The 14,148-nt window shown below is 53.8% G+C and overlaps 1 protein-coding gene across 2 annotated transcripts in view; it reads right to left on the bottom strand.

The window, feature by feature from the left end:
- Positions 1–14,148, bottom strand: part of CPNE5 (copine 5) — a 91,204-nt gene that overhangs the window by 4,058 nt on the left and 72,998 nt on the right. For both annotated transcript variants that reach the window (XM_060021908.1, XM_060021909.1), the window contains 7 exons: positions 13,885–13,960; positions 9,836–9,889; positions 6,509–6,570; positions 3,346–3,392; positions 1,543–1,724; positions 506–633; positions 162–264 (listed from right to left, as the gene is read on the bottom strand). In XM_060021908.1, the coding sequence (XP_059877891.1) occupies positions 162–264; positions 506–633; positions 1,543–1,724; positions 3,346–3,392; positions 6,509–6,570; positions 9,836–9,889; positions 13,885–13,960 (652 nt within the window). The remainder of the gene's footprint in view (positions 1–161; positions 265–505; positions 634–1,542; positions 1,725–3,345; positions 3,393–6,508; positions 6,571–9,835; positions 9,890–13,884; positions 13,961–14,148) is intronic.

Raw genomic sequence — 14,148 nt, 5'->3', positions numbered from 1 at the left:
CCCAAAACCCTACTGCTGGCCCTCTAGGCTCTACAGCAAGAAGCCAGGAGTGGTCCCAAAGAGGGCAGGGAGAGGAGAAGTCATGCCCCAAGGGTTTCCCTAAAGGAGGGGGGGAGGTGCACCCCCAGGTTTCCCCATGCTCCATCCCCATCCCTGCTCACATTGACGATAGCCTCCTTGGTCTGTGCCATGTCTGAAATGACCCCATCCGTGATGATGAGCAGCACCGAGTACTGGGAGCCGTCCTGCACCTCGGCCGCATTCCTGGGGCAGGGTGGGGTCAGAGGTCTGTCTGGTGGGACGCTGGGCGTGTCATCCCCCCAACACAAGGACCCTTAACACTAGTGGGGACAGCTCTTCGGTGGGAGGGGGTCTCTTTAGGGTCAGGCCTCCCTGAAAAGCAAATCAGTGGGAAGGGACACTCCCTCCCGCCTTCCCGGGAGGACAGTGGTAGAAGGAAGCACCTTGCAAGCTGTGGGGATGGTCCAGTGACCGCCACACTCACCTGGCCACATGGGTGACCACGGGGGCGAAGTTGGTGGGGCCGTAGAGCTGCACCGTGCGCAGGCTGTGGTGGTAGGCCTCCAGGATGCCATCGATGCCACAGCATGAGGGGTTCTCCTGGTTGCCGTTCTGGGGGCACAGAGGGCAAGGAGGCTGAGCCCAGGAAGGAAGGAGGGATGGGAAGGAGGAAAGCTGGGTGGTCTGTGGGGGCAGAGCCAGGGTTGGGGAGGTCAGCAGGCCTGGGCTCTCCTAGACTCTTCTCTGGTGGGGCTTCGGAGGCTTGGGGCAGGGGAGGGAGCACTCGGGGCCCACCGTGAAGGGCAGCACATGCTCTAGGTGAGCAGGGTCCAGACCTGCTCCTTGCCCTACTCCCTGTACCTTCTCAGACAGCATCCCCCTGACCCCCAGAGCCCTGGATGCCTAGGGAACCTCGGGCAAACCCACCACCCCCTAAAATGACTGCAGAGTCTGAGCTGCTCTGGAAGGGCCAGGAGCTGCTCCATCCTCCTGTGTCCTGTGCCCAGCACAGTGCCTGGCACCCTACGGGCATGGGAGGGACATTTGCTGTGAGTGATCCAGCAACCGACTGAGTGTCCCCAGCTCATGGGAGGGAGGGAAAGGAGGTGGCCTGAGGAGCCATCTCTACAGGGCCCCCATTTCAGACCAACCCAGGGAACTCCTGGAACTACCCACAGTTGTCCATACCCAACCCACAACCTTTTAGCCTCATTTCTGGGGCCTTGGGGAATAGTTCAGCCACATCCTCACTCCACCTCCACCTGGGTCTTGTTAGGAAAAGGAGGGCAGAGCCCACTGTGGATGGCTTCAGACTTGGAGGGGACGTGCTCGTGACTGAGGTGGGGAGTGGGTTTCTGGAAGCTCTGACACAAGCTCCCCTACATCCAGCAGGCAGCCTACCTCTGCAAAGACTGCACCTCAAGTCCCTAGGCGGGCAGGATGGGAATGCCCCCCACCCCAGGCCCGTCACCACACCCCCAGCCTGGTCAGCCCTCAGCCCTTTCTCCCAGGACCTCCTACCAGCGGGAACTCATGGGATACCCTGCCGTCAGGGGGTAGTTTGGCCCCAAAGCCAAGGGCGGGGAACATCTTGTCGCTGTCGTAGTGCTGGATGATCTCCCCGACGGCGGTCAGTGCAAGTGCGTAGGCGTTCAGCTGGTAGGGACTCATATAGTGCAGAGACGTGGACTGCGAGGGGTTCCCTGCAAGACAGGCCATGGGGACATTTGCCGGCCTGGACACTCCAAGTCACCAGGCTCAGAATGCGGTGTCCAAGGGAACCCTTTTCTTTCTCTCTCACCACACATTCAATCCTTTATCAAATCATGGCTGCTAAACCCTCAGAATACATCCAGAATCCCACCTATACTTCTCCCCTCCTCCATGATACCACCCTCTTGCTCATAGGACTACAGCAGCCCAATCTCCGTCTTTCCACCCTTGTGTCCATACTCAGCATACCAGCCAGAGTGAGTCTATGTCAAAACTCAGGCAGCTAATCACACCTCTTCTCTGCTCAAAATGCCCCAGTGCTCCCGTCTCACCAGGAATTAAATCTGAAGTCCTTACAAGGGCCCACAAAACCCCACTTGATCTGGCCTGCGGTTACCCCTCTCCTCATCTTCTACCATCCTGTCACTCACTCAGTTCTGGTCTCTCACCATTCCCACCTCAGGGCCTCGGCAAAGGCTGTCTCTTCTGCTCTGGGACGCTTTTCCACAGATGTGCACATGGCTTGCTCCCTCACCTCTTGAGGTCTGCTGTGGTCTTCCCCGAGCAGCCTATTGAAAGTTACAGCCTCCTCCATACTCCCTATCCCTCTTCCTGACTTGTTTTTCTCCACAGCCCTTGTCACCACTAATATTGTCCATATTTTAGTTACTCGTTTATTAATAAGAGGCAGTACAGCACAGACAGCCAAGTATTAATCCTTTCTGCCTCCTACCAGCTGTGTGATCCTGCATAAGTTTCTTAACCACTCAGCCTCAGTCTCCTCATCTGTAGAATGGGGGTAATAACAGTCCCCACCTCACAGAACTGTTGTGAGGATTAAACAGATGTTATTATAACTCTCCTCACTGTTATGAATACTACGGCCCCTCCCAGCTCTGACATCCCACCACTCTGTGATGGGAGGGCCCGCAGCCATGAGGGGGGGTGTTTCTGACACACCTGTGGAGTACGAGACCTGGGCATCTTCTGATTGGCACAAAAATGAGCATTGAGCACTGCTAATGGGGGTCCAGAGTCCAAGGAAGGTTGTGATGTTTCTAACAGTGTAAAGTTTGGCATTGATTGCTCCCGGCCACTTGGTCACAGCCCGACACTGGAGAATGTCAGAGGAGGAAGGAAGCCCGAGCAAGGGTGAGGATCGGAGCTCCTGGGCATTCCTGCCTCCCTGAGGACCACAAGGCTCAGTCTTGCCTCTGGCTCTCCCCTCTAGCTTGTGGGGTGAACTGCACAGGGGCTGTGCAATCTGATCCTGTGAGGAAATACCTCTGCTCCAGGGCTCTCCATGGGCCCAGAGAAGCTGTCCTATTGCCCTAAGGAGAGTGGGTATCCTCAAGGGCAAGGCTGTGGCTCAGAGTATGTAGGCCCAGAGGCCAGATTTGTTAGTGACGATGATCCAATCTGGGGGTACCTTCGCCACCTTGGCTGCATCTTTGGTCCTCTAGGCCTAAGTTCCTCCTCTGCAGTGAGGATGAGGCCAGAGGGTATGGGAGATCTGCTCCCAGCTAGGGCCAACTACCACAGCCCTGAAAAGTCCTCCCCTTTCCAGGCCCCCAGCCCCCATTCAGCTCCTCTGCCCATGCCCCCACTCACCATTGGAGGCTGTGAAATCGATGGCCACCGTGAAGTTGATCTGGGTCCTAGAAGAGGAAGAACAGCAGGAGAGTAACCTGGACAAAGGCAGGCCTGTACTGGACAGGGAGCGAGAAACCTGGCTTCCACCCCAGCCCCACTGCTTGTCAGGTATGTAGCCTTGGTGAAGTCACTCATCTCCAGTTCTGGAAAACCGGGATAGTATCATCAGCTACACCCTCCCCCAAAGGGCTGTTGTCAGCATCAAAAGAGTTAGGCAGTGTGACAGCTCTCTGAAGATGATTATGTTCTGCTGGGCACATGGCTGTGATTTCTTATTTCCTCTCCAAACCCTGCCCCTGAGTCCACCTGAGGCCAGTGAAGTAGGGTTTCCCTGTGTTCCTGGCGCAAATTTGGAGTCAGATTCAGGGTTAAAACTTATTTGGCAAAAAAGAAAGACAAAAAGGCATGGTGCATCTCCTGAGGGAAGAACAAATGAAGCTGTCTTGCCAAAAAACTGAACTGGAATCTAACTGAGCTTCCAGAACTATCTACCCATTGTTTACAGGAAACGCAGGGGATAGAGGAATATGTTAAATGACACCATGGGGGATGCGGCCAGTAAAAGCCAGTCTGTGGGTCTGTGGGAAATTCTGTAGGAGCGCTACTGGAAGAGCACCCACGGACCAGCAGAATCAGGATCACCTGGGAATCTGTGAGGAGTCTCAGGCCCCCCGTGGACCTACTGAATCCAAATCCCTTGGTGCGGTGCAGGAATCTCTTTTAGCAAATCCTTCAGGTGCTTGGGGGAATCACAAGATGAAAAGATAATTAGGAATTCCCTGGCAGTCCAGTGATTAGGACTGGGCACTTTTACTGCCGTGGCAACTAATCCCGTGCGCCACAACTACTGAGCCTGTGCTCTAGAGCCCGTGAGCCACAACTACTGAAGCCCACACGCCTAGAGCCGTGCTCTGCAGCAAAGGGAAGCCACCACAATGAGAAGCCTGCGCACTGCAACAAAGAGTAGCCCCACTCGCCGCAACTAGAGAAAGCCCGCGCGCAGCAGCGGAGACCCAATGCAGCCAAAAATAAATAAATAAATTTATTTTTTTTAAAAAAAAGATGAGGCAGGGCTCACCTCACCTGCATTTAGAAGATGGTCCCTATCAGAAAGCACAGCCCTCTTTCCACTTCATCACAGCTGAGCTGCTGCTCAGGGACCCTTCAATCTCCAGGAAACGTGAAGGACATGGTTAGCAGGAGACCCCACCCAGGGTCTGCTGGCCAGAGACAGTCCTCCCCACACTCTTTCCCCCTCGTCCACTGCCTGGGGACAGAGCATTCAGTAGACTCCAAGCTCTGAGGGAGAAGGAGCCACAAGACGACAAGAGGTGGTTCTGGCCTGCAGGACTACAGCTGAGGGACATTGTTGGCCTGGCTCTTCCAAATAAAGGGTGAGGGGAGAGTCAGGCTTTTTTTTTACTCCTTAAGTAAAAACCCTGCTCTGGGTTCTGAAACAGTTCAGAGAAGGAAGGGACTGGATAGCAGCTACTTTTGTGGAAAAGGTACTCCTTGCAGGCTGCTCAGCAACTAGCTCCATCTCGGACTCTGACGTGGGGGCAGAGGAACCCACAGCCTTCCTCCTGGTCCAGGGTGGCGGGGGAGGGAGGCCAGGCAGGAGAGAATCCCTAGACAGAGGCCTCCAGCAGCTGCCTGCCTGGACACACACATCGGCCTCTCACTCAGGTTCTCCAGAGTGTGAAGACAGCAGAGGACGAAAGCCAGGGCTTGCCTCTGTGAGCTCCTTCTCAATGAGACAGCACCCAGCCCTTCAACTCATCCATCTCTATCACACCTCACCTGGGAGCTGCGAGGTGGGTTCATTACTATGGAAGAAATGTGGCATGTGGTGACGGAAAGAACCCTGCTACCGACTAAGTGCTGGGGCCTTGGACACGTCATGTAAAATGGAGATGATCATCTTCACCCAGCCCACTGTGTTCTGTAAATTGGGGGCACTATGCAAATGAGAAGGATAAACAGGATGAGGATTGTTTGAAAATTACCATGGAATATAAGGGGTGGTTGCTTAATAGATGGAGAGCAGATAGAGCAGATTTGATGGGGGAAGGGAGCCAGGGTAGGGCCTGGAGAAGGCATGGAGGAGGGGCAGGAAAGCCTGTGGGTGACTGCAGGAAGGTCATGTGCTCAGGGGGTAGGAGGAGAGCTCGAAACCTGGACGCTGCAGGCTCAAGGCAGCAGGGAGCCTTGTCATGAGAAAGTAAGTGTGGCTTCCCAGGGCCTGACTTTTCCCTCTGCCCCAGAGAACCAGGCGGCCAAGAACCCGCTTGGCTGGGATAAGCCTTTGGCAACCGCCCTGCCTGTCTCCTTTCCAGACAGGTGTAATCACTCACCTGGCTGCACCTGTGGGCTCGGCTACCCACACCCGGCCCTGGCACCTGTCCTGGCAGGGAGCGTGCTGGGTAGGACCTCACCCTGGAGTCAGGCTCTCTTTCCATGAGCTGTTGGCTGGAGCCACCAGGCTTCTCTGCCTGCCTGGATGCTGACCCTTCTGGTTCTTTCTGCTCCTTAAACTTGTGTTTGACCATCCCTGGCTCATTTCCCAGTTCTTCCTGCCCTTTGTAGGTCTCTAATGACACTGGGAAGGTTAATCACTGCCCGCCCCCCACCAGAGAGACCATCGGTATCAGAAGCTCAGAGCAGGAAGGAACCTTAGAATTCACTTAATTCCAACTCTCTGTGCAGAGGAGACTGATGCCCAGGGAGGGAGAGTGATGTGCCCAAAGTAACCCAGCAAATTCAAGGCAAAGAGGGGCCTAGGGCCTGGGCCTCCTGCCTCCTAGACCGGGGCTCTTTCCACCTCCCTAAGCCCATTTCTCTTTGTCATGGAGTCCCTACCACCTGCAGGTCCCATCTCGGTACAGGGACCTCACGGGACCCAGGCTGGCCTCCGCGGCTCAGTAGTGCCCTCTGCAGCCACTCAGGATCAGGGGCATGCAGGGCTCTGCGTGAGTTGTCTGAGGGTCTGCTCAGAGCCCACGATCGCGGTCTTCAGCCATGGCCTTGAAGAGGCCAGGTGGGGCCAGAGCTGCTCATGTCGATGTGCGGGGCCCCTTCCCTCTCCCTGAGGCCGAAGAAACCAGGCTGCATCTCTTCTCACCCTCCTTTGATGTAGTCAAGAAATGTGCACTCTGACTCCACAGCAAAAGAAAGCAGTGTGACCTTGAAAACAAAAAGACGCTTGGTCAGCGGGGAGCACTAGGCAGAGGGAGAGCATTGCTGACAGCTATGGAGCACCCAGCACGCGCCAGCATTTGCCTGCTTCATTGCAAACAGTGCCCACAACAACTCTGTGAGGTACTATTATTATCTCCATTCTACAAGCAAGGAAACTGAGGCTCAAAGAAGCGATGCGGTGTGTCCAAGGACACTACCAGGACATGGCCGAGTGAGATGGGAACCCAGGTCCGTCTGGAGCCAGACCCTGTGCTCTTGACCTTGATGCCAACTGCATCTTTGGAAGGGCCCTGTCTCTGTCACTGGAGTACAGGGGCTCAAGCCAAGGAATCGAGTTTCCCCTGAGTGGACACGGGTGTGGAGTGTGGAGGGAGGGGGGGGGTCTTCCTGACATAGGACTAAGATCTGTCAATGCTGACAAGCTCCATGCTTCCATGTTCCGCTAACTGTTAATCCTGAAATGTGTCTCTTTGGTCTGCAATTGTTTTAAATCTTACTTGTCCCACCTCATCCCTCCAGCATCTTGATCTCTACCCTCTCAGACACAAGACCCTCTTGCTAAACAGCCTGTCCTTTCCCTGGAGGTAACTGAGCATCTGGGGCCCCCTCTCCCAAGCAGAGGTCTCTTGATCTATGCCCCTGGCAGTTCTCTGGCAACAGCTTTCCAAAGACAGGTAGCTACCTGGCAGCTCTTTATGAAAATGATTTAGGATGGTGGAAACAAGTGAAAAGGTTGGCAGCTAAAATCAATTCAATGAGGGAAGATTGGGGCAGGGAACCTTTTACCTGTGTCAGACAACTCCACTCTAGGATTTGGGGTGGCCCCTCCTGGTACAGATTCAGTCATCTTTATCAACTCAGTGGGAGGCCAGGTAGTGCCTCTGCTTGACAAAGGGGACCAGCCATTAGCCCGAATAATGGGAGGGTCTGTGAGTACTGAGCTGGGCCTTGGAGACCCCCACTCGCTGTGGTTACAGTGTTAGGCACCTGGATGGACAAAGCCTCCTTTCTCTAGGAATGGACTATGACAGTGGCCTCTACTCTGACTGTGGTCACTAGACTCCCTGGGAAGCTTTTAAAACATCTTGCAGCTGGAGTGAGGACCCCAAACCAATAATATGAGGATTTCTGGGATAGGGCTCCAGCCCTGGATTTTTTTTTTTTTTTTTTTTTTTTAGCTCCTCACATGAGTCTAACCTGCAGCCAGAGTTGAACCCTGCTCCAGGCACTGGGACGAAGTAATTGCCTAACTTGCCTGGCCATATGGATTGACCCAGGGACTTGGTACTCAAAGTACAGTCCCCGAACAACAGTATCAGAATCACCTTGATGCTGAGTAGAAACGCAGATTCTTGGCATTTTAACAAGATCCCCAGGAGACTCTGCACATAGTAAGTAAGGTATGAGAAGCACAAAATACAGATTTCTGGGGTCCAGCCTGGCTTTCCTAAAATAGAACCCCAGGGAACTGGCCTGGGCATCTGTATTTTAACAAGCATCCTGGACCCTGAGTGATTTTTTTATGGTAAAGATTAGGAAATACTGGAGCAAGGGAAAGTCAGGAGACCTCAGCCCAGTCCTGCTCTGTCGCTAACTCACTGTGTGACCTGAGACAAATCACATCTCCTCTCTGGGCCTCAGTCTCTTTATCTCTAAAGTAAGAAAGCTGGATGAGATCAGTGGTTTTCAACCTTTTTTTTTTCAGCTGTACATCTAATATTTCTTAGCTGGGGAACGTGTTGCCTCTCCTAGGGGCATTTGGGAATGTGAGGGAGAGTTTTGGGGTCTCACAATGACTGGGGCTGTATTGCTAGCTATGGGCTGAGGCCAGGGGTGCTAAGCATCCCACCATGTATGGGGAAGTCCTGTGAGACAAAGAACTATTCTTCCCCAAATACTGATAGCATCCCCACTGAGAAACACTGCAGCTTCAGACAAAAGAACTATCACTCCAAGCCTGCGTGTGAAACAATTACAATCAGAGAAGCAGTGGTCAGCCCCCTCTGAAGGAGCAGAGTACTTTGCAGTTTACAGTCCTGCATCTCCCATGTGTCTGCCACAGCCACCCTGTGCATTAAGCAGGGGAGGGATGATGTATTAGCCCCATTTTACAGATGGAGAAAATAAGGTTCCTTGGAGGAACGCTGGAGTTCCCTGCCTGTGACCTCTTCTAGTCTGGAGTTGCAGTTGGCCTGACTCAAATGGCTACATCTGGCTGTATTAGGTGATGGGGCTGTGGCCCTCTAGAGTGGGAGGGACACGAAGGGTACAGACTTGGGTGCGTTTGCACTGCAAAGACATTGGTTTGTTCTATAAATGCACTGGTGGACTCCACCTCAGGGCCTTTGCACATGCTGATCCCTACAGCTAGAATTCTTTTTCCTCAATATCCTCAATACTTGCTCCTTCACCTTCTTTAAATCTCTTCTCAAATGTAACCTTCTCAGAGAAGCTTTCCTTGACTACTCTAAATAAAATAGTAGTTTCATCTCTTGCATTCCCTATCCATTTACCTCACCCTACTTCCTCCCACAGCAATCACAACCACCTGACACACACAGGTATTTGTGTGTATATTCGTGTTGTCTCCCCCCCACTAGACAATAAGCACCAGGAGGGTCTTTCTTGTTCCCAGCTGTATCCCTCGTGTCTGGAAAGGCACCTGGCACATGGTAGCACACAGTAAATATTTGTTGAAGAAAGGCACGAATGTCCTGAAGATCAGCCCCCAGAAGCCACTGGGCCGGTATAATCCCAGCATGGTCATGGTTAAGCAGGGGTACAGCCCACAACAGCTGCAAGCTCTGAATTTAATTGTTGTGCTCACTGCCATGTCTACCACCTTCTAGCTCTGTGACCTTGGTTGAGTCACTTCCCTGCCTGCAGCCTTGGTTTCCGCTTTCATGATGAGGTGATGATAATGTCTGCCTCTTAAGGAAACAACCTGTGAAAAGCACCTAAATGGGGAATTTCCCAGAGGGCCCAATAAATGTGACTCTTTTTCCTCTTCCTTCCACAGGAAGTCCCCATGGTAGTTTCTCTCTGGGATTTCTCATTCTGTATCACAGGGCCTGATGTGTCTCTTACACATCTACCTCGTGTTGCTCCATCGGCCCCATCCCTCCCCACCCCTAACCCTCCAGGTCTCGTTCCCACACCCCGCAGGAGCACACACAGACACACATGACTCCTGCCACCAGACCTAGCTCGGGATGTCTACACCCATGGCAGAAAGGGGGTGGCTACTCACTGTGCCAGAATTCACATATTTCTTTTTCTTCATTTTCTTTTTCGGGTTTACCACCTGCAGAAAAAAACGGTGACCAGGTAAGAAGGAGCATTTCCAAGCAGTCAGGGCTGGGCGTGGCCCTGAAGGCAGGAGAGAGGGAGGAGTCGTGGGTGACTAGGTAGACACAGAAGGAAGAACGAACTGGATTTCGGGCACAGGTGGGAAGTGCAGGTGGGAGGCTAGCAGGCTGTGCAGGTGGAAACTGAGAGCCTGGGGAGAGAAGCCCAGAACAACCTTGGAGCCACCACAGGCATGAAAGTCACCCAGATGACATGGTGCTCACTGACATTCACGGGACGACAGCTTGCTAGGCAGCCTGTCGAAATGAGGGCACACTGCAGCCCCAAGACTACACTGCGCCTCAGTTTCCCAACCTGTTCTATGAGGGTGTGGAACTTTTAGAATTTACCGGATCTCGAACTTTTACCCCAAAGTAGCCCTCCCAGTGGAGGAGAATGAACACGGACTCCTGGGGGCCTGGGCATCGCCGAAAAATCTGGCCACAAGCACATTTCTTTGAAGTCTGCTCTGTTATCTTTAAATCTGCCTGTATGCCACATTTCCACTCTCTAATTATAACTGTTTTAATATTAAAGCACTGTTTTGTTCTCAGATCTTCTGTGAAGTGGGCACTGAGAAAGCATCCTGTTTGTTCTGAGGTTTCATGCATAACCTGGCACACAGCCCCTCCCCCATCCCACCCCCACCCCACCCCACCAGCCTCTCCAGCCCTAAGCGGCTGCACCCCCTAGGGGCCAGCCTAGCAACCTCCCAACTCCTGAGCTGGAGTTCTAAGCCTCCTCCTCTCCCTCTCCTCACATCCCCAGGGTCTCCAGGGCAGGTGTGGGGTCTGCCCTCCTGTGCAAGGGGCACTGAGGGGCTCCCAGGACCAGCAGCTGTGCTGGCTCTGGATACAGTGGTAAGACATTGCCCCCATTCCTGAGGACATCATGGTCTTTGAGGGGGCAGGAAGTATGATAAACAGGTAATAGGTATGGGAGTGGGGTGGGGGGTAGAGCAGGAGCACCAAGGAGAGGCATCCACTTCAGACCCTGGGGTAGAGTGGGTGTGCAGGTGGGGGCTTCCTGAGGCAAGAACAGCAAAGGGAACCCCAAGGGAGGCACAAGCACAAATGAAGCCACGGAGACTGAGACAGCATGGAGGTTCAGAGAGCCTCAGATGGCATGATGGGGCTGAGAGTGGGGATGGGTAGAGGGGATTGGACAGCGCTAGACCGCAGGGGCTCCTAGAGCTGTGATGTATACGGCTGCTTACACACGCCCTCCCCCCCCCCCCAGTTGCACATAGACTGCGGGTCACTGGGGCATGGCACCCGTGTGAAGGAGCTTGGACTCCCCTTGTAGGTAAAGGTCCCTTTAGGATCTCAGCTGGTGTGGAGTCTCCCCCCTCCCCTGTGCGAACCAGGCAGAGGCAGTGGGTGACATGCACAGTCGGGGGTTAAGCAGGGCAGCAATGTGGTCAATTACAATTTTGGAGGAATATTTGGTTACTGACTGGAGGACGGAAGGAGGTGGAAAGGCCATTATGGGGCTGTCACAAAGTCCCTACACAGGGGAGACGGTGACAGTGGGGGTAGACGGGAATGAAGGGGACAAATGTCAGGATATTTAGGTAGCAGGAGGAGTAGGATTCAGTCATGGACTGGGTGTGGGATGAGGGGCAGGAGGTGTCAAGGATGCCTCCCCAGGTGCCATGGCCGCTGTGATGACAACACAGGAGGAGGAGCTGGCTGGCCAGGGGGAGAGGAGGGCTGCAGGGACTTTAGCCAGTGCATTCAGTTTGGGAAGGCTGAGTCTAAGGAGTGGCCAGAAGACAGCTGGGCATATGCGTTGGACACCCAGGCTGATGCTGGGGCCTGAGATGAGGATCTTTCCTGGCAGAAGCCTGTTCTCTCTTCAGGCACTTCTGACTCTAGAAGGGCCTTCCTGAGCCCAAACCGGCCTCCCAGGGATGCCCTCCATGGTGCAAGGCCTGCCCCGGGGCTGCCAGAGTTAATTCCTTTTCTACCTGATGGCGTTTCAGATGTGTAAAGACAGCACTTCTTTTTGCCAGTGCTGCAGTTTCTCTCATTGATTGCAAGGGGGCAGGGACCAATGACTGAGAAAACAAGTCACTGAAGCCTGAGAGATCGTGGCCTCATCTGAGCCTGTCAAGCATCCTTAGAATCAAACTCCAGGAGACCTGACCCCTTCCCTTCACTTCCCTAAAAATGTCCTTAAAAGAGTCCAGGGCTTCCCTGGTGGCACAGTGGTTGAGAGTCTGCCTGCCGATGCAGGGGACACGGGTTCGTGCCCCGGTCCGGGAGGATCCCACATGCCTCGGAGCGGCTGGGCCCGTGAGCCATGGCCGCTGGGCCTGCGCGTCCAGAGCCTGTGCTCTGCAACGGGAGGGTGAGAGGCCTCCGCGGCGGTGAGAGGCCCACGTACCGCTAAAAAAAAAAAAAAAAGAGTCCAAAGACGGAGCGTGCTTCTCTCTGCCTGGGTGAGGGGACAGAGACGGCTCCGTCCTTTGTCCTTACAAAAAGCAAAGCAATTAACTATGAGGATCATGGCTCTTTCAAAGAAATCCATCACGTTCCATTCTCACAAATAGCCTTGTTCAATTGAATTCAGTGTGAATGTATAATAAGCACCTACTGTGTGCCCAGGAGGGCCCAGGCCAATGTGACCAGGGCAACAGGAAGGGCTGTCACTTTGTCTGCCCTTGGGGAGCTTCAGTCTAGTTGGAACACAAGACCTGCCCACTCGGAACAGAGATACAGGTTGAGGGAGTAGATGCATACAGGGATTAGGGTTCAGAGATGGGAGTCAAAGCCAGCTCTAGCTGAGTGATGTAAGGATAGACCCAGTTTGTAGGATGGTTGTGAAATGTAAATCTCCTGGCACCCAAGCGCTCAACAGATGAAACTAGGAGATAGCACTGACGTAATGCTCACTAGTGGCCAGACATTGTTCTAGTAACTTATTTAATTCTCAGTGTGCATGGCACAGAGTGGGGCAAGAACTCAGCCAGGGTCGCAGGGCTAATACATGGTGGAGTCAGGATATGAACCCCGGGCTGTAAATTAGGGTTATAAGTATCTGCAGTTCAGTAGGTCTGGCATGAACTATGCTGTCCATGAAGTTCATAAGTGGGAGAAAATAGGCCACCAGAGGAGTAGGACCTGAGCTAGATGTGGAAGGTGGGAGGGTATCCTGAGAGGGAGCACACACACAGGCAAAGGCTCAGCAGTAGAAAGTGTCCTTGGAGGGCAGATGATATTATCTCCAGAGAGACCGGGGGTCTTGTCCAAGGTTCTCTGGTCTAGATGGAGGTATCCTGATTCCTGTTCCTCTCTTTCCTTCCAGAAAAGAGAAGATATTCTGCAGGCCCTGAGACTGCTCTGATTAAAGGCAGAAGGCTACTTGAACTCAGGACCTCAGGTCTTGGGCCTAGAACCTTCTGACACTGTTCCCCACCCTCTGCCCACCTGCACTTCTATTCCCCCGCCTTGTTGGAAGAGCTCTCTCAGGGGGGGCACTATAACTCAATGATTTGGAGTCAGATAAGCTTAGGTTGTTTGCCTCTCGAGTCTGCCACTTACTGGGCTTTGGTCAAGTCCCCTCACTTCTCTGCGATTCAGTCTCCTTAACTGTGAAATGGGACAATAACACCCACCTCACAGGAGAACATGCAAAAACCCCAGCCACGGGCTTCCCTGGTGACGCAGTGGTTGAGAGTCCACCTGCCGATGCAGGGGACACGGGTTCGTGCCCCAGTCCGGGAAGATCCCACATGCCATGGAGCGGCTGGACCCGTGAGCCATGGCCGCTGAGCCTGCGCGTCCGGAGCCTGTGCTCCGCAACGGGAGAGACCACAACAGTGAGAGGCCCGCGTACCGCAAAAAAACAAACAAACAAAAAAACCCAGCCATGGCTCACTGTTAGTCCTCAGCAACTGGGAGCTACATATAGTCAGAGCAAACCCCAGCCTTCAGGTGTCTGCCTCACCTCATAGATGTTGAATTGGCTCTGCCCGCGGGCCAGCTCCCGGTAACTTGTGGTGAACTCCCCAATGAAGTCATGGCTGCAAGGGAAAGTTGCTGCTGAACGGCGAGGCCCAGGCTGTGCGCTGCCTCTGCTCATCCCCCCGCCTCTCATGTCCCTTCCCCTGGCTCTCAGTTCTGCCCGGGGCCTCTGCTCCAGGGGTACACACCAGCAGAGAGGGTGGGCCCCTGGGAAGAGTCCAGTGCCACCCATGGAGCAAGAAACCCA

This window comes from Delphinus delphis, chromosome 10 (assembly GCF_949987515.2).
Source record: "Delphinus delphis chromosome 10, mDelDel1.2, whole genome shotgun sequence".
Taxonomy (NCBI): domain Eukaryota; kingdom Metazoa; phylum Chordata; class Mammalia; order Artiodactyla; family Delphinidae; genus Delphinus; species Delphinus delphis.
The sequence above is the reverse complement of the archived record's forward strand: the minus strand, read 5'-3'. Positions and strand labels throughout refer to the sequence as shown.